General features: G+C 43.0%; 1 protein-coding gene across 2 annotated transcripts in view; it reads right to left on the reverse strand.

Annotated features, from left to right (window-relative positions):
• GRK3 (G protein-coupled receptor kinase 3) overlaps positions 1 to 26082 on the reverse strand; it is a 173818-nt gene that overhangs the window by 21735 nt on the left and 126001 nt on the right. For both annotated transcript variants that reach the window (XM_072952833.1, XM_072952832.1), the window contains 8 exons: positions 24883 to 24944; positions 21493 to 21544; positions 19593 to 19684; positions 16461 to 16560; positions 9900 to 9978; positions 8082 to 8212; positions 5680 to 5774; positions 1456 to 1563 (listed from right to left, as the gene is read on the reverse strand). In XM_072952833.1, coding sequence (XP_072808934.1) covers positions 1456 to 1563; positions 5680 to 5774; positions 8082 to 8212; positions 9900 to 9978; positions 16461 to 16560; positions 19593 to 19684; positions 21493 to 21544; positions 24883 to 24944 — 719 coding nt within the window. The remainder of the gene's footprint in view (positions 1 to 1455; positions 1564 to 5679; positions 5775 to 8081; positions 8213 to 9899; positions 9979 to 16460; positions 16561 to 19592; positions 19685 to 21492; positions 21545 to 24882; positions 24945 to 26082) is intronic.

Below are 26082 nucleotides of genomic sequence, written 5' to 3' on the forward strand. Positions count from 1 at the left end.
AGACACTGTTACAAACAGACAGAATAACTGTATTAAACAAAATCAAGAAACAAACAAAGGCCTAAGTGCAAGGCTTTGCATGTTTCCCTGCTAATTTTCCTGACTTTTGGATATCGAGTTAATGCATTCAACAGTTTTGCTGTTACACAGAGGGGTTTTTTTCACCTTTTCTTCTCTTTTATCATCTGGGGATTCTGTAATTGTGGATTCTAACGCCCAATCCCACCTCCAGCAGAGACCCAAACTGAGACGGCGTGTCTGGACGCACTCGCCATGCGTGCAGTGACTCCCCTGGCCAGCAGGAGAAAGGTCTCGGGTGGGAAGTGGTTTTCTCTGGTCTGCTTTGCAGAGACGTTCTAATTAGGTCAGCTAGTCTGATGACATGAATTAAAGCCATCCAGGCCCCACAAATACAATAATTCAATTAAGGACCAACAGGACCTGACTCTCTAAGCAATAATACAATTTTCGTTCCCGAGTGAATTGGTGAGCAGAGAACAACTCGATTATCTGAGTCCTGGGGAAGCAGCAAGGGTGCTTGGAACCTAGTTCAGGGGGAAGACAGGGAATCCAGCCTCTTTTCAGAATGTGCTAAACATAATAAGGTGATGCAGTGATGCTCAACCAGGCTTTCTGAGGGAAACGTGAAACATTTAGCAAAACTACCAGGCCTGTGTGATCATAGGAGAAACATCATAAGGAGAGTCTCGACTAGGAAGCTTAAACATAAAGCAATTCTGTACCTGTGGATGGAGAATAATCAAAAACATACTTTAAACACTTAAGCTCACTATTAAAATTGGCTAAAGACTCTGGAAATCAATGCAAGTATTAATGTAACTTTTAAATGTTCACTGTGAGAACCTATTTTGAGAGCACTTGCATTCCATCATCTTCCTGCTGTATTTCACGATCCCTGGCAGTTTGGAACTAAGGGTCAAGGAGAACACTAAACTAAAAACACAGAATTTCATTTCTGTGTTTTTAAAAAACACAAATTGCACCATGCTTGCAAACAAACACACACATTTAACACAGGTTCACTTTGGGCCTTTATCCTTTTGTCTAAAAAAAATGTTTTAGGCTCACAAGACAATCATGAGGAATTCATTTCCAGGGAAAAAGAATTCTCCTACCTTCTTCCATTATTCATATTCTGAAAAAACAGAGTCCTAAAATAAGGCTTATCAATGGAAATATTTCAACACAGTCTTAGTTTAGGTCTAAATGTGTTGGAATTTCTTCCTGGGATGGAACAAAAATAATAAAGCTTATGGGAAAGAAAATTCACTTTTACGGGCAGAAAGAGCCAGGGGAATCGCCTGGATCATTGTGTGGTTTACAGACGGCTGTGTGATCTAAAACGGTCTTAGCGCCTAATGACATACACATGCTTTTGATCTGGATTTAAGTACGCGCCACGGTGATGCTCCTAAAAGGATGCATGTCACTCACCCTCTCAGCAGTTTGAAAAGCATACAACCCAGGGAGAACCAGTCAGCGCTGCTGTCGTAGGCAGTTCCCTTCTGCAGAACCTCAGGAGCCATGTACCCATGGGTGCCACTGGGGAGAAGAGAGAGTACATGCAGTTATCAGGGTGTGCCCACCTTGTCAAACATCCAGCTCGTGGAGAGGTCAGGGCGCCATTCATTAAATGGCAGCCACTGTAAACAAGGGCGAGGGGTCCATGGTGCTTCCAACCCGATTCAGCAAACACCCGATGGGAAAACCACCTTTCTTGTCTTCATTAGAAGAGGAATGGATAGGGATAAATTACCATATGAAACAAACATGGAGGATGCGCACTTCACGGTCTTGTAGATGAAATCTGAATCTGGTCAGTCCCTTCCCACTACTGCTAGAAGAGTCAAAGGTCCCCTGCCCTTTGGAGAGCTCTCGTGGGGAGCTGTGTAGGGTGGGGAAGGCAGGGGGAAGGGGGTGACAAACAGGCGACTACGCTGTAACGCTGAGACCTGGAAGGGATGGGAACAGACCCTCCTGCGCGGGGGCCACCCCCCGCCCCCGTGACCAGGACCGGGGCTTACACATGCTTCCTCAGTAGCGCCCACCCTTCCACCTGGACGGTCCCCAAGGGGGTGGAGGAGCAGTAGGGGCACAAGCCAACAGGGACAGAGATGGAGAAACCACGTGTCAGGTTTGAAGAGCTGCTGACGGATCAAAGGATGCAGCAAAGCAGATGTGAACATGGCTTCCAGGAAGCAGAGAAAAAGCACTGGGGAGGACAGTCGTTGATACAGAACATCTGTAACTCAAAATCCTTTTCCTTTCTACGACTCCCCATTCCTCCTTAAAGATCTGAGCACACGCTGTTCCAAGAGCAAGAGAGGGCTCATGGGGAAATTTCAAAGACGCAGCCTGGAAGGGCCCCACAAAAGCCATTACCTGCACCTCCAGTGTTCCCTCCCTTCATTGATTTTCTTCCCTGATAGGATGGGTGATAAAATAACACCTGATCCCACAGGGCTGCTGTGAGGAGCACACACAGGTAACGGGCTTAGGACAGCGCTGGCACTTAAAGAACTCACTCTGTGTTAGGGATTTTATTCTCTATCCGTACGTTATTATAATCATTTGAAACTGACTTATGCCCTGAAGCAGTGAGCACCTGCTCAGAAAAGTAATCCTGGATTGTTAATGACCCTGGATCTGCACTGGGCCCAGGCCCCTCTCTGCCTCTGCCCCTCTGTTTTCAAAGACTTTTCTCAAACAGTGAAATGGGCTCTGGTCCATCAATCGGAGAAGCTCTGCCATGTGGAATCCAAAGTTTGACAGTGTGAGGTCAGCTAGCCACGCCGTGGGTGCGACAGAGACTTCCGGGAGGGGCATCCAAGCCTTTTCCCCGGAAGGCTTAATTTCATTGTTGCCAGAAAACCTTTGTGGTGATCTTGTGAACCTGCGATTCTCAGAATCAAAACCTAATCCTGGAATGGGAAGATCTCGATGAGGATAAATACGCAGGGTTCATGCACCTTGGCGGTCTCAGCTGACACTGGACACCATCGGACACATAAAAGCAGAAAACTGGACAGCCCGCCACCGCGGGTTCCTGCTTCTGCCTTCACGGCAGCTCGAGTGTCTCCTGGCGCTTCCCACTGAAGATCAGTACCAGTCATACAAAAAGAGCACTTGACCGTTTGAAGACACTGTGACCGAAGCCTTGGCTCTGTGTCCCTGGATAAAATAAGCTGGTACGCAATCAATCATGGATGATTTGTTCAGTTCCAAAATCAAAGCTCTTCTGTGACATTTTGTGGCTGCTCCACGGTTAACTTTCAGTTTACGAGAATTTGACCACATCCTTAAAGGCACTGAGTCCAAGCAGGGATCAGGAACCAACCGCCATGCTCTGTGGATGAGCTGGCGTTAGACCAAGTCCTAGGATCACATCTGCAGTTTTGAAAAGACCCTAGACACCCACTCTAGGGTGAAATTCTGGCCACAAAACTTCAACCTAGTACGAAGTCAATCACCTCAAAGTCTCAGGGAGTTCATACATAGCGTAAGGTGCACAAGCTTTGGAGTTGGACAGAATTGGGTTTTAATTCTAGACCCACAATGCGCCAGGCACGTGACCTGATTCAAGTTAGTTTCTCTGAACCTGTTTCCGTCCCATGAAAAGTAGACAGTTATACCCACACCCCATGGGGTTTCTGTGACGATAACAACATATTCAAAGTAGTCAGCCACATGTGTCTGGGACAACTGATGTTCAATTAATAACACGAGTGCCGGGGTGCCAGCACAGCCCCCACCCATCACGGGGTCACTTCTGGACAGTCCCCTGGCTGCTGGTTCCAGGAGGTCAGGGAGCCTTTCTGCCCCAGTCACCGCGGCATTGCCAGCACCTGGCACAGAGCCAACGTTAAGTAAATACTTAACATGTGAGTGAATGAGCTGACTGTCATGTGAATAAACAGTGTTGTTATCTCTTTTTTGTAGGGGAGGAAAATGAGGCTGGCCCTGCTGGGAAGGAGGATTCCAAGCCACATCTGCTGACTTGGAAGCCTTTTTTCTCAGCCACGACATGTCTCCTCTCCTTAAAAATATGGAATTTCATTGTGCATTCTGTCCTTTTCAAGTAGTGGCCTTGCGATCACCATTTAAACATGGAAACCAACCTCCCCAATCCTACCCATTTACAGATTCTGCTCAGATACGGACAAACAGCCCATCTTTGAGAGCTGACAGGTGAATTACAGCAAGAAGTGGGCGAGGTCCTATAAGGGAGTAAGTAACCCCATGTCTGAAAGTTAATTCCTTCGGGAGTCACTCTTAGGAGCTTTCGGATTCATATTCAGTTGTGACTACGCTAAATTGAAGAAATTAGCATACCAAATAGCTGTGGCATTAAAAATTCAAATGACTCTCTTAAAAATGTCTGATGAACTCCCTGGGAGAAGCTTACACAACCATAGGTTCTGGCCTCATAATTGTCAAGTGCTGGCAAAATGCTAAGGCTTTTATCACCACCTCCCAGATTCTGGAGAAACAGTGCTATTCACTACTAAAATCTGATCGGAGCTTTAAATGGCAATTCTGATTTAACGCCAGCTCTCATAAAGTCCTGCAGTGTAGAACACTTTATTTCTAGTCCCACAAAAAAAAGGGGGGGTGGTTTAGTTTATCTTCCGCACGGAAGCATGAAGAGACTCCTGGGAGTTACTTCAAGACCACTCAACACAGGGATGAATGTCGGCTTAAGATGCACGATAAAATGGAATTTTAAAAGATTCAGTGCTAAGACTGATACATTGAAAAATTAAAAAAAAAGAAAGAAAATCAAGTGAAAGCTATCCATTTTTCCACAAACTACACACATGTCCAGACTTCCCACCCAGATAAGCTGATACCAAAGAGATAGGAATGAAAACCAGTGTGTATTCCGTCCTGCCTCTGCTGAGCCCCAGAGCAGCCACTCCACGTTCCTGCTGTCATTTGCACCATCCCAGGTCCAGGGAAGTCCTTGGGCCAGTGTCCACATGTGCTGATCCATCTTGGCCGAAGTTGCCCCGAGCGACTCAGGGTCCACTGAGAGGGCAGGAGTTGGCCGAGGGCGGTGGTGTCTGGGGCCTGCCCCTGCACGCTGGTTTCCAGGATGGACTTAATGATCAAATCTAACAACGTGACCTGCATTAAAAGCCTGAACTGCCAGTAGATGATTCGTTTTTTTAATTAAAAAAAAATTTCCTAATTTCTCTTTAGGGGTAAAAAAGCTGCTTTGAAAAAGTAAAGTACATGCAGAGAGGCAGTGACCTCTGGGCCTCCCTTGGAGAGTTCTATACAGCTGCCTCAGGACCTTCTTTGGCACAGAAGCTGTCATTTATCCTAATGACAACTTTCAGGGATTTCTTCTGACCTCAACTTATAGATGAAGGGGCTGAGGGTCACGTGGGATCGGGTCTGCTGCTGAGGCCCCTGTCTTGTCCCTAGACCGCCCTGGTCCTGGGCAGCTACATCATGGATCTGGGCATGCTCCCCAAAACAGTGAGAGTGAGCACACTGCCCCTCCCTCTCCTCTCCCACCGCCCGGGACATGGAACCTTCTCCGACCTGGGATTACCACATAGTGAAAAGAGAAAGATGACCAGGTCCGGGTGTGAGTGAGTCAATCAGTCATGTTAGGGACACGACAGCGAACGGCGTCCACGTGCTACTCACACACTCGCGTGTGGCTTCTTTTTGGAAAAATCACAGGCAAGACCGAGGTCTGATATCCTGACGTGTCCGTGTTCATCCAAGAGGATATTTGCGGGCTGAAATGAAAGAGAAGGTGGTCTTCAAGGGCCCCCAAAACGTCACAGTGGCTCTGAGAACTTCTAAAACTATAGACACCTGATACCTCATTATCTTAACCATCGTTCATTCCTACACACTGATTTCAGCACCGATTACATTATCACATCCATGTAGGGCAGGATTCTGACAATGATAGTTTTTGTTAATTTCAGCAGGAAAGCAGTGCTGACAGATGGGAAGGGGTCTATTCGTCTGACAATGAAATGCAGGGCAGGTAACACGGGAGGGTTACAGCCACAGTTCATCGGAGTTCAAAGCATTTCCTTTTCCCGGCAAGAGCTGCAACCCAGCCAGAACAGCCAGCCTCTCCACAAAGGGAGCGAGTCCACCGCCTTCTTGGCTTCCGTGAACCCCCTAGGACTTCAGAGAATGAAGCCACAAAGCACAGAATGGAAAGGAATCTTGCAGGAACACACAAATAATGACCTAAGAAATCAGAATATTCCACAGTGCCACACTAATCCTGATAAATGTCATTTCTGGTCATTAGTACGTAATCAACATAGAGGCCCTACCAAATGACCAAATATGATTTTGACCACAACTCTGATGAAATGTATCTAGTAAGATTAGATTTAGTCAGCGTAATCATGGAAAACAAACTCCTCTCCCTAATATGCACTGAATTACAGTCATCTTGGTATTTTTCTGCTGGAGAAGAACTGTTTTTTGCTTGAAGTAAAAACAATGGCCTGCCATTATAAAACTGAAGCATGAATAATCATGAGTGACTAGAATTAAGTTCGAATAGAAATTAGATAATGCCACTGCCTACGAAATAGCTTAGAAAACAAAAATACAGCATCGAGATGATTAGAAACCAGTTATAGATTTAAATTAGAATGTATTACACTAGCTCTTCATGGGCCCTCGATGTGTATTTTATTCTCCGGCTAAATTCACATGAGGGGAAAAAAAATGTCATGTGCTAACCAGCGTCTATTTCTAAGTAGATGAAAATACATTTTTTTTCCTTCTTTATGCTCATATGAAGGCGAAGGGAGTCACTCTTTAACTCTGCAGAAAGCTTTAAAAGTTACAAAGCATTTTGTGGGGAAAAAAAACAATATGCTCAACAATAAAATGTAACATTTTAGATTCTTAGGAGGTAATCTTAAAAAGCTAGTCAAAAACATGAGCTCCTTAGAGAAAGGAGCACCGTCCATACACCTCAGCTGGTTAACTCGGGGTCATTTAAGAAGGAATCTGAGAGGCGGGTGGGTATAGTTCCGTGGTAGAGTGTGTGCTCAGCATACACGAGGTCTGGGGTTCCATCCCCAGAATCTTCATATTAAAAAAAAAAAAAAGTTAAGGAATCTGAGAGGAGGACACACTCTCCAGGAGTCTTCTCATCCAACTGGGAAGGTGCCATGCCTGTTACCTTTCTTTTCAACACTATTTACACCTTTATATGTTTGTGGGATCGTTTCTACCATTTGTCAAGGTGCCTTTTCTATCCCTGTCTCCGTGGTGCTGGCCAGACAGGTGTCACCGCAGACACACTAGGCAAACTCCCAACTCCCTCGTGAACGCAGAATCCGGGATCAAGCATTCATAGCTCAGAGTGAAAGAACTCAGAACGCTCTTATGTCATTTTTTTTCCAGGCCAGTCAGATTTTAAGGGGAAGCACAGTGAGGAATCCTAAGCGTAGCAGACTGGGGCTGTGTAGTTCAGAGATCGAAAAAATCTGTTAGTAAATCAATTTTTAAAGGCGGTCTCAGAACAATCCGAGGCTCGGAGAATGGCCCTCGGGGGACACTCTGCAGGCTGCCAGCCAGTCCGCCCCTCTCAGACCAGCCTTCCTCAGTCACGACTCAGCCATTCTCTGGGCTGGCTCCCCAGGGGATATGCCTGAAAGATACATGCTCTCTGTTTGTTCATCTTTGTACGTCTCCTGCCCTCACAGAGTCACGGCCAAGTCAGTTGCTTGGTGGACATCAATGGAATTACAATGAACTATAAAAATGGGCAAAACAAAAAAACCCTCACCCTGCTCTTCATTAATTAACCAACTGAAATTTCTGAGCTGGCGTACGTGCTGCACCAGAAACTGAGTGGTAGTGACAACCAGGATGGACTTGAGTCCTTAGAACAGAGTTTAGAAGGGCCCAGCATCACACTCAGGGTGACTTTATCAGGGCTGAGACGAGGAAGAGGACAGGATAACCACGAAAGAGGAGGAACGCCTGGGAGGACTGTGACCGCAAGACACCGCCTGCTGCACAGGTCCCATAAACAGCGCGAGTCCGTCACACGGCCTTACCTTCAAGTCTCTGTAAACAACAAACCGATTGTGCATGTGTTCCAGCCCCAGGATGATTTCGGTGGCGTAAAACCGCATCTCCTTCTCGGAAAAAACCCCGTGTTGGGAGAGGTGATAGTGCAAATCGCCCCCTGGAATCAGAGCGGTCAAATTTAACTCGGCGTGTTCGTTTAAAGGAAACAAAAAAAATCACTGTCCCCCTACCTAGCTAGGATACAGTAGGAAAAGGTAAACTATGTTACTGTTTCGTCCATATACCTATTGCTGATTTCTGTGATATGACAAAAACACTTGAAAATTTACAGAGGAAACTTAAACACTGAGATGGCTTAGATGGGACGATGGCCGGGACAATATGAAACAAAGCCACCGTTGTCTGGTGTCACAGCTTCCAGACGCACCATCGTGGGGAGGGGGGTAGGCGGAGGGAGTCGGGGTGGGGGGGTTAGCCAGTCTGCTCTGATTACTAAGTCCTGTCTAACAACTAAATCAACCTGTGCAGTGATCCAGTACATAGCTCAGCAATTGGCTCTGTGGACAGTAAGTAAATAAGGAAACAGAACAAACAAGTTGATCACATTGATAGATACTCGATAAAGCGAAGAAGTAAAATTTTAACTGGTCAAACCCAGGGGATGAGTATTTGGGTGTCCCTAGTAAAATTCTTTCTGTTTTGCCACATGTTTGACATTTGTCATAATAAAATGTTGGGGAAAAAATAAATCACACGGCCTCAAGTGGGAGAGACAGAGAAAGCCACCAACAGGGCTAGGAATGTTCTTATAAACGGTGAGGGGAGAGCCTCAGTTGATTTACGAAAGTCCACGTGTATCCAACATTATGGCCCTTGATTTTATAAGTGTCATCTTGTTCACACACATTCCCGTATCACCCCTGCCAGATGGAGACATGAAAGATTTCCAGCATCACTGAAGGCTCCCCCATGTCCCTCCCAGTCAGTATGTCAGCTCGCAGCCCCTGACCAGGGGGACCCTCTTCTGCCCTCTCCACCACCGATGAGCTCTACCAGCCCCCACAGTCACGTAAACAGCCACACGGGGTATCTGCTGCTGTGTTTGGCCGCTTCTGCTCATTATTATGTCTGTGAAATTCCTTCGTGCCTTTGGACAGACCTGGTTTTAAATCAAACACTCAAAACGTCATAAAACTTCAAGTGAACTTCAGAAAAGGTATTTCGCTTGTTGAACTGTATGCCTTTTATCTCAGCTCTTGTTACTAAAAATGCTTTGAACATGTATCATGTTCCTTTCTAGTATTAGAAAAGTACTTTCCTGGCTAAAACTCCTTCGGCATTCTCTGGGTCATCATTCACAGTTAAAAAATAATGTTAATAAATTAAATAAACTGAATCAACAACGTACAGCTGATCTGGGCTGAAGGTACGGAAGACTGGGCTACCGTCTGTGCCGGCCCAGTCAGTCCTTCAAAGCTGGTTCTTTAATACACTTCTATCTTTGGCTTGTATTCTTTGGAGGCATTTTGTTCCTAAAAGTTGAGGGCCAGGAGACAAGCGAGCTAAACACCCCGGCCAGCTGCGTCCCAGAAAAATCAAGTCTCACTGTGTTTTACTTTCTGAAAATCTTTTCTGGAAAATGCCACTTTCCTGGGGAGAGACTGGGAGGGCCAGGAGGAGATGGCAGTCAACATTTTTTGAAATGAATTTTCTCTGAAAATTGGAGAGTAAAAGGTTTCCTCAAACTTCAGGGGGTATCTAATTATCCGAAAGACCCAAATGGCTAAGATCGAACATCATGGCAAAGGCTTTCAGTGTATTCAGACTTCCCGGGCCTCGCTTACCGTTCATCAGATCTAAGATGAAGCAGAGTTTATCAGGCGTGTGGAAGGCATAGGTCATACAGACAATGAAAGGACAATCCTAGAGTGGAAAAAAAAATACATATATAAGAAAAGCAAACGCTGTCCTCGAAGCACACCTGCTACCAAACACCGTCTGTACAGTTTTGCAGCCAGGCCACTACCCTGTGTGTGGAGCACAGACACCTACGTGATAATCTTAACAGACACAGTAAAGGTCTGGTACCATAGTAAAATGCATGGACACACAACATTGCTAACGGGAGCAAATGAACTCAAAGGTCTTCTGTCACTCCAATTCAATCATGACTCTTCCTTCCACATCTTCTTCAGAAGACTCAGAGTCTACAGAAAAATAGGACTATCTTGTTAGTCTTTTTGTTGGTCTGCATTTTGGTTCTGGCTAGTCAAATATTCATTTCAATCTCGGATTCTGAAGTTGGAAGAACCAGACCCTGGGGGGACGGGAGAGGAGGGAGGAGGAAATGTTATCTGTATTACTGTCTGGAAACAGTGAGAATAAAAATGGAATTAAATTAGCTTTGCACAGTGGAAAAACATACCAGCATCAGGGACTGAACAACTCAACTGTAAAGATGCCAGTTTTTCCCAAAATTAATCTATAGTTTCCATGCAATCTTAATTAAAATGAAAACTGATAAACTGATTCTAAAATTTTTACAGAAAATAAATAGCCACGAAAAGTTCAGATACTCTTGAAGAAAAAATAAAGCTGGAAAACCCATTGTGTTAGATATTAAGACTTAAGATAAAGCAACAATGACTCAGTGTGGTACTAGCCCAAGGACAAACAAATAGACCAGTGGAACAGAACAGAGAATCCTGAAGTAGCCCCATATGTAAATGGTCAGTCGATTTGTAATAAAGTGACACAACAGGGTGGGGGAAAAACATGGCCTTTTTAATCAACAGTGCTGCAGCAACAGGCTATCTGTGAGATCAAATGAGAACATTGACCCCTACCTCACACCGCACACTAACATCAACTCCAGGTAGATATAAATCTAGAGGAAAAATAATAGAGCTTCTAGAAGAAAACAAAAGAGAACACCTTCAGGATCTTAGGGTGAACTAAAGATTTCTTAAACAGGCCACAAAAAGCTCTAATAATAAAAACATCGCTAAGCTTGACTGAAATAAAACCAAAGACTGACAATACCAAGTATTGGAAAGATATGGAGTTAATGGATCTTCCAGTGTGGTGGCTTGGAGGGTACAATGGTACAACCACTTTCTCAAGATGTCTGGTGGTGTCTGCTAGAGCTGACCACTACCTGCAAACCCTCTGAGCCAGCATTTCCGCCCCAGGGTATCTACCTAACAGCAATCCGTACTTATGTGCACCAAGAGAACTGCATGAGAATGGTCCTCACAGCACTATTTAAAATAGTCCAAACCGGGAAACAATCCGAGTGTCTACCAACAGCAGGATGGATACATGAATTCTGGCACATTCATATGATGGAATACTGTAGAGTGGGGGTAAACAAATTTTTTCTGCAAAGGGCTAGACAGTAAATATTTTAGGCTCCTCAGGTCCCATCTAGTCTCTCGCCTATTCTTCTTTGTTTCTTTTCTTTATAATCCTTTAATAATGAAAAAAAAAGTTCTTAGTTCACGGGCTGTGAACACAAGCCAGATTTGGTCCCTGGGCCACACACACAGCTTGGTGACCCCTACTATTTAGCCACAGAAGGTGTTGTGGCTTCGTACAATGACAAATAATTCTTACAAGCAAAACTGAGTGAGAAGCCAGACACAAAATGAGTACATTTATATAAAGTTCCAACACAGGCAGCGCTTAATTATGGTGTTAGACAGCTGGGTGGTAGTTAGCCTGGGTGTGGGGTGAGCCAATGGAGAACATTCTGGAGCACTGGTAACTTTCCATCTCTTGATCCGGGTGCTGGATATATGCTTGTGTTCCCTAGTGACAATCCATCAGTGCCACACTAGATCGAGAACCACATCCATTTAGATAAATATACAGGGTACCCTTGCCACTCAACTGATTCAGGTAAAAATGGCACAAAATATCTATATCTACTTTCTTAACAGAAACAAAGAATTATTAAATTCTGCAGAAAAGATTCAAATTTCAACAAGATAATCTGTAAACAGGATTTGCACCGTCCAAACCTCTATATTAGGGGCATATAGATAAATCTGACTTAACACATTCTTGTATGCCCAAGATTCATGATCTTGAACTCAATTTCCTTAAATCTTCTGGAGGGAATGACTCCAGAATGAATTACAAAGTTCATTTTGTGATTACCTAGTTTTCCTTAGAGTTCAGTTGAAAGGTGTTATTTACTAATTTCAAGATTTACTTTGCTTTAAATAGGTAAAATAGAGGTGCTGTTCTTTATTTGTTAAAAGCCACGTGGTTCTTGGTAGGGGTGGGTACTGTTCTACTGGGAATCCCACCAAGTGTTTCACCAGAACTTTCCATAGTCTGCTGAGGATGGCTCATTCCACTCCAAGTACCACACTCCTTCCTTATTGGGGATCCCCACATACTCTGGTTCCTGGTCTGATGAGCAGGTCATCTGCAGAGCAGAGACGTGGCAGACCAGGAACTTAGTAAAGCTGGGGTCTTTCCCAGCTTGAGAAAGCAACTCCATCCACTTCACCCAGGGGACCAACAGAGCCTGAAGAGGGGGTATTTCTGAACATGACGGCATCTGACCCTTCTAATGACAGTTCTGAGAAAACGGCGAAAGGTCAAAGTATAGTTAAGGTATTACGTTATTCAGATGGGATGTGAATTGGAGATTTATAATCAGAGGCTATCCAAGGAGGAAAGGCTCTTCAAAAAAAAAAAAAAAAAACCAAAAAACCACAAAACAAAAACCTAAAAAACCCTGGTCTGACTTCTTTCATTTCAAGATAAGGAAATTAAGGCCCCCTCAAAAGGGAAATGACTTGCCTGAGATCACAAAGTAATTTGGTAGCCAGCCAAGATGCAAACCTCCTAGTCTCTGGAACCCTCTCCAGAGTTGTACTGTGTTGCACAGGTTTCCACAGCAACGGAAAAGAAAAGCCCAGTTAGAAGGGTGTGACTTGGTCAGCTCTACTGAAGGCACTGACCCCAGTCCCTCATCTCTCAGGTGCTGAGCAGGTGCCACCCCAAGTCTCAGGTGGAGCCCGAGACACAGACACCTGCATGCCGACTCCTGTGAAGAAACAAGCAGTTGTTTGATGGTGTTGGTTTGGTTCCAAAGATAATGATGGTTTCGATGTTCTGCCTTGATGACACACTCCAGGTAAGTAAGAACTAGTGGGTTTTTACAGGTAGATCCTTAAATAGAGCTCCGCGCAAGGAACTGGTCTTCTCTGATTTCCCACCCAGTGAGCCAAATAGCTTGTGTTTTGCAGGAACTCTGTTTAAAACTGTGATAAACTTGACTGTAAAATAGCCGTTAAAAAAACTTCTCCAACCTTGCTGTTGGAGGAATCTTTTCCAGTGGCGAGGCTTATTGGGTTATCTTCCTACTTCAAACGCTTTGTTTCCAATGGCTGCAAGATTTTATTTAAATTCTCAATACTGGCCCAGAAAGCTCTTTCTGGTCTGGTCTGGCCTATCTGCCTCTCCACAACTTCCTCTCACGGTACTCAACCTCATCACTTCAGACCCCAGCTATGCCACCTTCTGTGAGTCCCCAGAGCTGCCATGCTCAGGACTCACACACCTACTGGCACCTCCCGCGACTTCAGAGGAGCATTTGTTGATGTATCTCTGCTCGGTTAACCGCCTTCCAAGCACTGCGGACCTGCCTTTCATAGCTCTTGCCATGTGTTCCAATTATCTGAGATTGTTTGAATAAACACCGCCTTCTCTCACTCCACACAGCTCTGTAAGAGCAAGGACCAAACTCGGGTCCCTGAAGTGGAGGGCCCGGCACAATCTAAGCCTCAAGGATGGTTCAAGAAAGAATGAACAAAACTCTGATGAACAATTAATGACTTGATTAAGGAAGGTGCTGACAGCTCCTCCCAGGCATGGACATCCTCATCCTGACTTCCTTTACTGTCCAAAACTTACAGAGGAAAACTGGGAACAGTACTTCCTATTCTCCCTTTGGAGGATGAAGAGCAGGAATCCTCAGTTTGAGACCAAAAGAGAAAAACAACCTTCCAGTTAAAAGAAAGCTCTGATGGGTGACTCCCGCTCAGTTGCACGTCAGAACCTTAGGAAACCACGTTGATACAGGCCCACCTAGAGCTTCACCTAAAATAAAGATGACTTAAATCCTACAAACGGTGGCCCCTGAGTGACAAAACCAATTCCAAACAACCTTACTACAATTCTTTTGGTTAAATTATGTACTTAACAAAAATTTTAAGCTACTAAACAGCTTTGATACTTGAACAAGAAATATAGACACTTCCTTTAAATTAGTTGAGAGCAGTAGCCCAGTGTAACCCCAATGCTTCATTTATTCCCTTATGGGTAGACTGGTGAGGGACTACACCACTACTTAACCACACTGCCCCCATCACCTAATAAAACATAAAAATGCTACATGAAAACTTTTTACATCTATTGCTCCAACACCAAACATTTATTTCCATTAGCTTTCTTGAGAATAAACATCCAAGGCTTTGAGGTAACTCATTAAAAATGAGTATTTTAATAAATTACTAAAATTTAAACAATATTTTAAGAAGACTTAACGCCTGCAGTAAGCACACATCCAGGTCTGAAATGAAGACGGAGACATGTACAACAGATTTTAGAAGCCAACGCCATTCATGCTGATTCCAACAGTGTGCAGGCCACTCAAGGTTCCATTGCAATCAGTTAAAATCTTGGTCACTCACGCAGGGTAAGCCTTATCTGAAATGCTATATGCCCATATGTTGGCCAGTAGAGGCACATAATTAGAATCTATTTACAGCCATGGCATTTTCATTTGTTATACTGGAGCTAAATTATGACATCCTTCGGCTTCAATAGCAAATAGCCTTTCTAGAATCACTTAAAACTCATGCGAGAATAATATAAACCATAATCCAGTAGATGCAGGTGATAAACAAAAAAACATGAAGCTTATCAAATGATGAGAAAGGAACCCTGGGGGTGTCCAGGGGGTCCAGGGACTTTGCGCAAGGATATGATGTCTCTGGGTTCTCAGTTCCTTGTTTCCTAGCTAAAAGGAATTCTTTGAGTTACCATCAAAATTTGATTCTTCCAAATACTTCTTTAGAATTCAGCTATGATTGCTGGAGCCCAGCCCCTCCCCCCACCTCTCACGTGCGTGTAAACCTTCCTGGCACGGTGTTCAATGTTCAATTTGCCCATGAGTTCCATAGCATGGGCCTGGTCACTCCACCCTCTTTTCACTCATTTCATTCTTGACCTCGACCCCTGACCTCCTCTGAACCCTGGACAACAGGCCTCCCGGGGCCCACGGACATGCCTAGGTTTCTGGGACAGTGGGTTTTTTTGGATGTCTTCCTAGACATCTGTACCAATAAATAAAAGCCAAGGTTTGGATTTCGGGGAATATCATTAACAGAAAAAGAAATCAGAACGGGACACTGCTTTGCAAGTCGAGATGACACAGGACATCGAGCTTTTTTTACATGTGCTGGGCTAAAAATGACAGCCTGGGGTACAAATAGAACACCCAACAGGCAGAAAGGTGGGGATGGAGATGGAAAAGACCTGTGTTCACAGCAGGCAAAAGTCGCAAGTGCCGAGAAGTTAAAGCCCCCTCCAAATGGAACAACGGCTGGGGACCACCCTGAAGGGACAGTTGGGACTTGACTAAGCCAAGCGCTTCCTCCCTGTTTGTCGCGAACGATGGAAGCCATGTGTCTCGTCCTGTTTCTTCTCTGGGTTAGTCCTTCTCAGTCATGCAGTTCATTCTTAACTCTACGAGAAGGATTTCTGGTTGTTGATGTGATTATTTCCTGCCATCTCTGCAACTACATTCCGCAAAGAAGGGAGTCGTAAACATGCGTCAAAGGGAGAAGGCATGGGTGTGCAGAGCGATGGTTGCCAGTACTTTCCTAAGCCCCAAATTAAACACAGGTGCTATCTGAATTATTGCTTCTATTAACTGAGTGCTGCTGCTCCCTGCTATAAATTCTAATTCACCCAAAATTGGCTAGCTGTATACTTGGCCAGGAGAAAAAAAAAATGCCTGTGTTTTATTTTTAATTTTTTTTTTACCCATGAACTCTCTTTATCTTAATTTTTTTGGGTGAGGGGAGTAACTAGGTTTATCTATTCTTGAAGGAGGTCCTGGGGATTGAACCCAGAACCTCCTGCATGTTAAGCACAGGCTCCACCACTGAGCTATCCCCTCCCCCAACCACAAACTCTCTTTTATAGCAACAAAGCCCCAGAGGTGGTTTAGACATCAGAGATTTGTACCTTAGTGGGAATGAAAAAAAATGCCTGTATTTTAAAGAAATTGTCCAGATGTAAAAAAAGCAAATTAAAACAAATAAGTATGAAAACAAACAGACAACAACCAAAAAAACCAGTGCTCAAAACTGAATACTTACTCCTGTGCTCACAAGGGACAGCATAATCCTTTCATTTAAGGCTAGTGTTTCTCCTTGTTTCATCTTGATCCTCTTCTTATCTAGGCATTTCATCGCATACCTAGAAACGTAAATGTTGAAAATTCTGCGCTAGAAATGTATCTAAGCAGATTTAAACAATACACATCATACACACTGCGGGAAGTTTCTACAGATTTGGAAAGTGTTTCAAAGAAGCAAAACGCTTCTAAAAAACCAAGGAAATCTGAATAAAGTGGAGATTTCAGTCAATGGTAACGTACCAGTGTTACTTCATGCACTGTGACAAGTGTACCACAACTGAAGGAAGATAAGGGTGCTGGGAGTGGGGTACCTGGGAACCCCTGTACTAATTTTGCACTTTTTCTGTAAACCTAAAGTTATCCTAAAATAAAAAGGCTATTTTTTTTAAAAAAATCAAGCTATAATGAAGATATTTCTATCATTATATGAATAGACGATTCAGTTGAATAAGAGCATAAAGTAGATGGATGTAAAATTCAGGAAAATGTTTTGTATGTACTGTTCCCTGCCTAGCACTAGTGTGTGTATGTGTGTGTGTGTGCCGCAGGGGGTGGGTATATGTATAATATTTAGCATTTAGGAATCGTGAATTCAGCAGCGATCAAGATTTTGAAAGAGTATAGAATGTAAGACTCTAAAACATTGATGATCAACCGCATGGGAAGGGAAAGCATGTATTCAAAAACCCATGTTCTAAAGTGACATTTTATTTACTTGTTTTTCATCAATACTTAAGTTATTGTATTTCAAAAAATACAAAGAATCAAAGTTAGTTGAGAAGGAACACTTGACTACTTAAGATTTTTGAAGATCTGCAGCAAATTCATATTAAGGAAATACAGACATGTTATCGGTGTACTCTGTAATTACAGGTTAAAGAATGTAGAGGGTTTTTTCTGCAGGACAATAGAAAGCTGAAAGGAAATTTTTACAAGGGCTTCAGGGACTTGAAAACTCTGTGTGTGTGACTATAAATTCCCACTGACGGACTAGTTCATGATACCCAGGTATACCAGTAGTCTGGCTGCTGTAGGACACATAAAATCCACTTGTTTCTAACTGATCGCAACTTATATAATACGAGTTATAGCAAAACAGAGATAGCTGTTCAGATGTGATCTTTTTTATTCCCTCTTCCAGGAGTTCTGTAAGACAAATCTGTTGACGAGACATTAATTTGCTTAATTATGGGATCAAATCTTCAGAACGCATGAAGTGATGTGTCCTTGAAATATTTAACTGTTACGATACAATTCAAAATGCCTCCTACTACTTCTGTCACCACCCTCCACCCGGATGGTATTTAATAAGACCTTTGAATTGCAGACCAGGCGAGATGGCACACACAGGTCTTGAGCCCCTCCGAATAAGCAAATCGAGGCTCCGAGGATAGGTGGCAGTTCACTGATGGTGCCCAGAGCCAGTGCACCTGTCACTGGCAGCCTGGAGACCGCAAAGAATGTACTTGCGGATTCACGGGAGCTGAGCCCGGCCACCTTCTAGCTGGATGACTCCTGAGAAGTGCGTACCCTTAACCTATGAAACAGAAGGCTATCTACCACGTCCTGGTGGTCTCCGAGGCGGGTGAAATATTCCATGTGTGTGAAGAGACAAATTGGTATTATTTACTTCTACACCATCATGTGACAGACTAGGCGTCCTAAATACCCCGACAAGCGGCTCCAGTGAAGTAAAACTAAAATCCGGTGAAAGGTGACAAATGACATGTGAAGTACATCATTTACGATCAAGAAGTCCACTGTGTAGCACAGAACAGGAAAGAACGTGTTCGCCAGAAAGCAGGGTCATGGGGGGCTCTGTCTGCTAATACCAGGGGATAGGCAGGGTGCCAAATGCTTTACAATGTGTTATCTCATTTAATTCTCACAACAAGGCAGGTGCTTTCAGTATCCTGGCTTTACAGACTTGGATACGGAGGCTCAAAGAATGCACAAACTTTGTCCGAGCCAGAAAGTGAGGACGCTGATTTGACCTATGATGCCAGACTCCAACTCTGGACCCCTAGGTGTCCTGTCTCGGCCCAACACCAGCCTGCAGACACCTGGAGGCCAGACTCTGGGTTCACCCCGCACGGGGTCCCAAAGCAAGAAGATCGATCAATGGGCACAACTTAGTGAAGGTAAATTTCAGCCACCAAATAATAAAAAATGTGCTGCCTCTTGGACCTATCCAGGAACGGAAAGGGCCGACAGCACCCAACCTGAGGAAGGGCCCAAGCAGAGGCTGCATGACGACCTGCAGGCGATGCCGGGGCAGGAGGCGAGCGCCTGAATTAGGTGACTTTGATTACTCCTTCTTACGCTGACTCGATCATTTTATAAACCAAGCTTCACTGACTATTCCACCTTGCCCACTGTTCTAACACAGCTGTTACGTGATCAGACTGGTAGCTCTGGATCTATCAAATCACATTTTTCCATTCTCTTTTGTTTTCAGAAATACATCCACTCACAGACTGCTCCTATATTAAAAAATTTCCAGCCCCCACACTGAAGAACTCCACCATTTACTTTGCAGAAGACCCTTACATCTGGCTCAGGGGCACTTAACTGCTTCACATCAACCTCCGTGGGACAAGTGACAGAGGAGGGGTGGAGCCCGATGACAGTGGTCCTTGTAGGAGAGCATCCTCCTTGTCCGCACTGAGCTACCTGCTGTGGGAGCCATGTCTCCTGGAGTGCTACATCCTCCCAGACTGTACACCCTAAGTCAAAAGTGGGCCATTATTCAGAAGAGAATGTTTCTCCCCTGCCAAGTATGGGAGCAGGAGGCTGTACCTAAAACCCCTTCCTGGCCACCTCCGGATTCCTGGCTCTTCACCCACGGCCTGAGCCATGGAGGGTTCCCAATACACAGTTTCTGGTTAACTTCCCAGTGAGCCCTAAGAAGTAGAAGTTCCAGATGATCTCATTGACTATGCTTTCCAAAAGACAGCCTATTTCTTTTGGGGTAAATTACCTCAGGAGTGAGATCATGGGCTTCCATAAATCTATGGAGGGATTTTCTTTTGATGTGCACATAAAATTGTCTTAATATTCCCAGCAAAATATGTGAGCGTCGAAAGCTTACATTTTTCCAGTGTCTGCTTTCCTGCAACCGTAGACTTCACCAAATCCTCCGCGTCCAATAATCCTATGTACGCTGAAATCATTCATGGTCAACTGTGAATTCAAAATGTGAAATGAAAACATAAAACTGCATAAAAATTATGCCACTGTTCTCATGCAAAACCTATACAGTTATTAAAAGGGTGATTCTGATAGATCTGCCCTTTCTGGGACTGGTCCCTCCAACTGAGAGATGAGACACACAAGGTGGCAAGACACTGTAGAACCACCTTCTATGCAAATTCCACAAAGTGCACACAACGGAGGCAAATGGAAAGATGACACAGTGGGAGCTGAGTTAGACTATTTTTCCAATCTCATAAATCTTAGATTGTAAGACGTACACTTTGAAGACACGTGAGTGAGAAATTTCCAATCAAAATAAAAAGCGACCTCAGCTACTCTGAAGCCTAAAGTTTGGGGACAATTCAGCAATTCCAGGAACTGCCATGGTAAAAAAAAAAGTCTACATTAGGGCATCTATGTTTTCCTAACAGTGGGCCATATGATTGGAGAGCCCAACAGATGCTGGCCATGTGAATTTTTTTATCAATAACGTCAGTGAGTAGAGAGGACCCGTGCCGGAAATGTGAGTGTGAAACCTGACCAAGTGTGAGCAACTCTATAAAGAGGCTTTATTCATAAGCCCTTTCCTTTTGTCAATAATATCTCCGCAATGCCCTGCTTCCCAAGTAGTTTTCATAGCATCAGACACGGTACAGAGGCAGATGGTCCTATGTCCATGGTAACGGGCGGTCAGACAAGAGCAAATGCCCACTAACTGATGGATCCTGGCAAATGAAGGGTCAGATTCTTGAAGGGTTTTCCGAGACAACCCTTAAAATACCATGTCTGCCGCCAGGTGGGGACATCTGGCTCACAAGTTTCATCTTTGGTGCTCAGAGGACATGAGGACATGAAGACATGAGGACAGCAGGTCACAAGAAAGATCTACAGCAGAGATAAGGGATTTTTTTTTTTTTAATATATGTTATGGCCTCTTGCTTCTAAATTCTGCCAAGAAATGGGATGGAGAGGGGAGGTTAAAAAGAAAAAAAAAATGTTCCAACAGTACCATTTAAGTAAGGAACTCAAAAAATATCTAGTTCTTTCTGTATCTAATTGCAAACTGGAGGAGGGTACGGCTCAGTGGTAGAGCACGTGCTTAGCGTGTACGAGGTCCTGGGTTCCATCCCCGGTACCTCCATTCAAATAAATTAATAAATAAACCTAATTACCTTCCTCCACAAAAAAAAATTTTTTTAATTAAAAGTGAAGTACAGAATGTGCCCGAAGTAAAGAATTACTGACACTGAAAAGATAAAAGATGACAAAACACTAAGGAAATACACGTTGGAAAGTAGCCTATACTTGAGGAGTGCTTTTATGATTCTCAAAATAAAAATATACTTTACTAAAAATAAATAAATAAAAATAAGATGAAATCGTGGTCTAGTAAAAAGTGTCATCATTTATATTATCTGATTGTACCTAATAATAAGGAAAAAAAAAAAGAAGAACTGTACCAGGAAGGCAAAAAGACATGAGCACGTGGAGATTACATTACGCAGAAGTCCTGTATTTTTCCTACTATTTCTGTTAAAGGGTCAATTACCGCTTAAAATATCCTTTCTTAAATAAACACATTCTTATATGAATATGAAAAAAGAGAATTAAAACTCAAATTGTTTACAACCGGCTATGGGAGGATGGATTTTTCAGGCACGAAGCTGTGAGAAGGACATCTGTTTAGGCTGTGCTGTTACCCTGGGGAGTTCGCTCCCGGACAAAGTATTTTCTCATGAAGTCAAGCCAGAGGAAGTTTTTATTTAAAAAGAAAGAAAGGAAAAGATGATACTCACATGGATATTTAATTCTACATTTTTCCACTGGCAAAATCTGGTGAACTTGTCACTGAAAGAGAACATAAGGAGTTTAACTGAAAAGTTAAAATATCACATTAACTGGATTTAAAGAACAGTGTTTTCCGATGAGCTAGAATTGGACTACTTGTGCAGCTGACCTCAAACGAAGTTAAGTTTCAGTAAACACTTTTTCACAGAGCATTCGCCCAGGATTCATGGCTTCATTTTACGATTCTGATCAAAGACTTTGTGTTTCTCCTTTAATTGTCATTACATTACGGTAACATCTTTATCTGAATCAGCACTGCCCAAAAGATGGGTAACACAGACCGCATAGGTAATGTAATTTTAATAATATATTTTATCTAACCCAGTATATCAAAAGATTATCATTTCAACACATAATCAATATAAAATTTTAATGAGGTAGTCTACATCTTTATTTTTGTATTGAGTCTTGAAACCCAGTGTGTATTTTGCATGTATAGTCCATCTTAATTCAGACTAGTCGTATTTCAAGAGCCCGGTAGCTACATGGGGCTAGTGGCTCCCATATTGGCCCGTGCAGCTCTAAACAACCACACAAAATTAATGTTTACAAATAATCATAGGAGTAGCAACTACTTAAATCGTGCTTATCGCGTGCCAGGCCCTGCTCACTTACCCCTCCAACAACTCTACGGCCAGCTACTGCGGTGACCTCATTTTACAGCTGGGAAGATGAGCTTGCCCAAGGTCACACAGAGAGAGAACTGGGTGGAGCAGAATTTGAACTCAAACCAATTTCTGCCTCACAAAGACACAAACGGCGTAGGGGAGAAACCCTCAGACTAGAATCAGAAGGCAGAGTAAGTCAGTCTGTTGTAAGACCCCGCGGTTTACCCAATCACTGGCTGTTTTTTTCATTCCTGCAGTGAGAAAAATATCCAGCCCATGTCTATTTAATAAAGACATTATTTTGATTGTTTTTTTAAATTAATGAGCAACCGGTCTAGAAAGTGTTTGTTTTTAAAGGTTTTTCAAAAGAAACACGTTCTAGATTGCATACTCCTTAAAAGCACAGAAAGTTCTTGGGGGGTGTTGGGTTTTATTTAGCCCCTGGCATGATTCCTTACACAGGCATAGTATTCAGGGTTCTATAAGTGAATGAATGCATGAAAATGAAAGGAAGAAAGAGAGGGAGAGAGGAAGGCAGGAAGGGAGGGAGGGAGCTCTTACAAAGTGCAAGTTACAGGTGTTATCAGCATACAACACAATGCCTTAAGGCATCCAAATATTCCCTGGCAGTTTCATCTAATGTGCCTGCTAAGGATCTTTTAAAAAACTACTTCTGAGGCTAATAATCAAATTAAGAATCAAAAGCAGAAGAACTCTTGTAGTTACACAGCATCTTTTTGCAATGAATCTGAAATGACTTTTAAAGAGTATTTCATTGGTCCTCTCAACATCTATGAGGCTGGTAAAATGAAATTATATTTTTAGAGTTTCTGAGGGTTCTTTCAAACAATTTTTTAAAAGTAAAGTGACTGCAAAAGGTACAACCACATTAGGGGGTCTCAGCATTTATAAAATCCCTCACTGTTACTTTGCTGTCCACTAGGTGTGCTAGCTCATATCCTCTCTCCTCGCAGATTTTGGCATTCAGAATATTATATATGTATGAACAAGAACTGACTTTAAAGGCAAATCATTTACATAAAATGGTGACAGTTTCAGAAACTCCAGTGTGAGGTACATGCTGAAAATGCAAACGGCTTCCCTTATATTTCCTGTGACAATACGACTGAAAGGTGAACTCAGTGGGAGAAAATGATGGTGCAGGTTTACCAGGTGGGTACACAGTGGAGTTAACAAGACCTCTTCCCCAATTTTAAGTGCCATCCCCATGGCTCCCCTCTCCCCCAAGGATCACATAAAAGCTAGGTTGATCCAAAAGTTTGGGGAAAGTCAAGGTTTTTTAAAATTAATTAATTAACTTCTTTTTTTCTTTATTTAATTGAAGTCTAGTCAGTTTACAAGGTTGTGTCAATTTCTGGCGTGCAGCATAATGCAGATTTCAGAACCAACAGCAACGGAGTCGGCTCAGGACTCGGGCTGAATCTCAGCCCTGAGTCCTCAGTTTGGTTCCACTGCTATTTGGCAAAGTCTCAGTCCTAGCTCAGAAAAGTGCAACCATTTGTATGCATATTAGTTTCCCAAAGGACTGACTCTACCCCAGGATAAAATTATCTCTTAAATTCTGGTAGAATCATAACACAATTTAAAAAAAAAATTACTTCAGTTCTGTGAACACGTGGAGGGAAAAAAAAACACTGCGCTGAAGCATTTGTTCTTAAAGGGCAGTTACTGAACAGCTGCCTGCTGCTCTGTGATGAGGCGCAATCATCACGTTCATTGTCAAGAAATTAGCCAAGTTGCTGGAGAAAAGTACAGTCAGTGTGAATGCAGATGTGGTTTTGGAAAGTCCGATTCCAAAGGTGCATCACAACAGAGGAAAACACAAAGTACTGAAGAACTGGCTCTTCGGGGCTTGAGGATCATAGGAAGACTTCTACAGGCATTACTGAAAATTTTATATGACAAACACAATTTATAGTTTGAGTAACCCAAACAGACATGTTTATCAGGCATATTGATGATATATATGACCACAGACATTTGCTGATACCCTTAAATCCTAAAAGATGAAGAGAAGGCTTGAACCACTTTGAAAGATATGATTTCAAAGTCTAAACAAACGAATTAGATACAGAGTCATGCCTGCATTAGTAAAGGTGTCCCAAAAAGATACTTTTAATTCTGAGGTTCCCTATTTTATGTAAATTTTAGACGATTTTGAAGTTAAGAACTAAAGATCAGAGGGACAGTAAATATACAAATTCTAAATTATAAAGTATCGAGGAAAGAGTCTAATACAAAGCCTGGCACATAGCACATGGCCAATAAATGTTTGTTGAATGAATAAATTAATACAATTAAGGCCAGCACTTATTGAGTAAAATGAGGACTACCTACACAGTACAAGATTTTATTATGTATACTAGTATAATGTTACATGCCAAACATATCTCAATAAAAACACTTTATATATATATATATACACACACTATATATATATACGTATACTTTAATTTTTTATTTTTATTTTATTTTGGGGGGATAATTAGGTATTTATTTGTTTATTTTATTTATATGGAGGTACTGGGGATTGAACCCAGGACCTCATGCATGCTAAGCACGCTATCTACCATTGAGCTATATCCTCCCCGACCTTTAAATTTTTTTAAACTTTAGTTTCTGTATGTACACACACACACACACACACACACACACACACACACACACACTCAAACACACACACAGAGACACACACAGAAAGTTTCATACCTTTCTAGGAATTTTTGAAAAATGTTGCCTCGGAGACTTTCACAAATTTCTTCTATATATGGCTGGAAAGGATGGAAAAGAAATTCCACACTGCATAAATAGGAGCGTATTAAAGTGAAAAACACAAACAGATGAGATTTAGGGGAGGTGATGTTCCCAGTTATGCTGCTCCCCCCCCCCAATATTGTCTTGTGCTTGCCCTTCTTGGCACCTGTCCAATTTTCATCAACAGATTCATGGTTACAATTATTTAGTAGTTATCTACGCCACCTGACAGCATGTTTCATGAAGGCAAGGACAGGTCTGTCCTGTGTGTCATTGTAGCCCTTCTGCCTAGCACAGCTCCCGGCAGGTCACAGACACGTCGTCAATGCCCAGAGTCAGCTTCACGGGCATGTGACCAGTGTAGCCCCACAGAAGAGCCCAGAGCTCGGTTTGGTGTCACCATCCTGAAATTCTCAATAGTTTCTGAATAAGGGCCCCCACGTTTTCATCGTGTACCGGGCGGGCCCTGGAAGTTATGCAGCACATCCTATAAATTACACAGCACGCCCTGTAAATTACTATTAATTACATAATTACTATTAATTATGATGATCATATATGATCAGCATTAACACTGAGTTTTAAAGACTAAAAGCTAAGGGACCCATGGAGTAAGTGGTTTTAAATTAGCTGTTTTACTTACTGATTTTCCATCTCTCATAATTATAGAGCTAAAGGTAACCATGGTGGAGGAGGAGGGAGTTAAGCCCAATGCTCATTTTGCACGTAAGAGGCTGCAGGCAGGTGCATTCCCAAGGTCTTTGAGCAAGTTCATGGCTACGCTGGGGTCAAGGCAAGAGGTCCCAGCTCACTTGGGCAGTGCTCTTTCCCTATGGAGAACAGTCTACCTCACTTCCGTGCCAATTTACCATCACCAAATAAACTGCATGAATTTATGTTCCACGAGACAGACTCCAAATCAAGAACTATAAAAATATCAAACGCCAACATTTCACAGCTCAGCCTAGAGTCAAGTAGATAGTTTTGGAAAATATCTTGATAGCCTACACTCAATGAATGAAGCAAATTTAATGTTTTCTGTGTCTTCGTAGATAATCCTGAAAATTTGTGAAAAAGAAGGACCAGATCAGGAACTGTCCGTGGCACGAGACAGGACGAGGAAGTCTGGAGAAGCCACTGTAACCAACGCAGGCA

This window comes from Vicugna pacos, chromosome 32, assembly GCF_048564905.1.
Source record: "Vicugna pacos chromosome 32, VicPac4, whole genome shotgun sequence".
NCBI classification, from domain to species: domain Eukaryota; kingdom Metazoa; phylum Chordata; class Mammalia; order Artiodactyla; family Camelidae; genus Vicugna; species Vicugna pacos.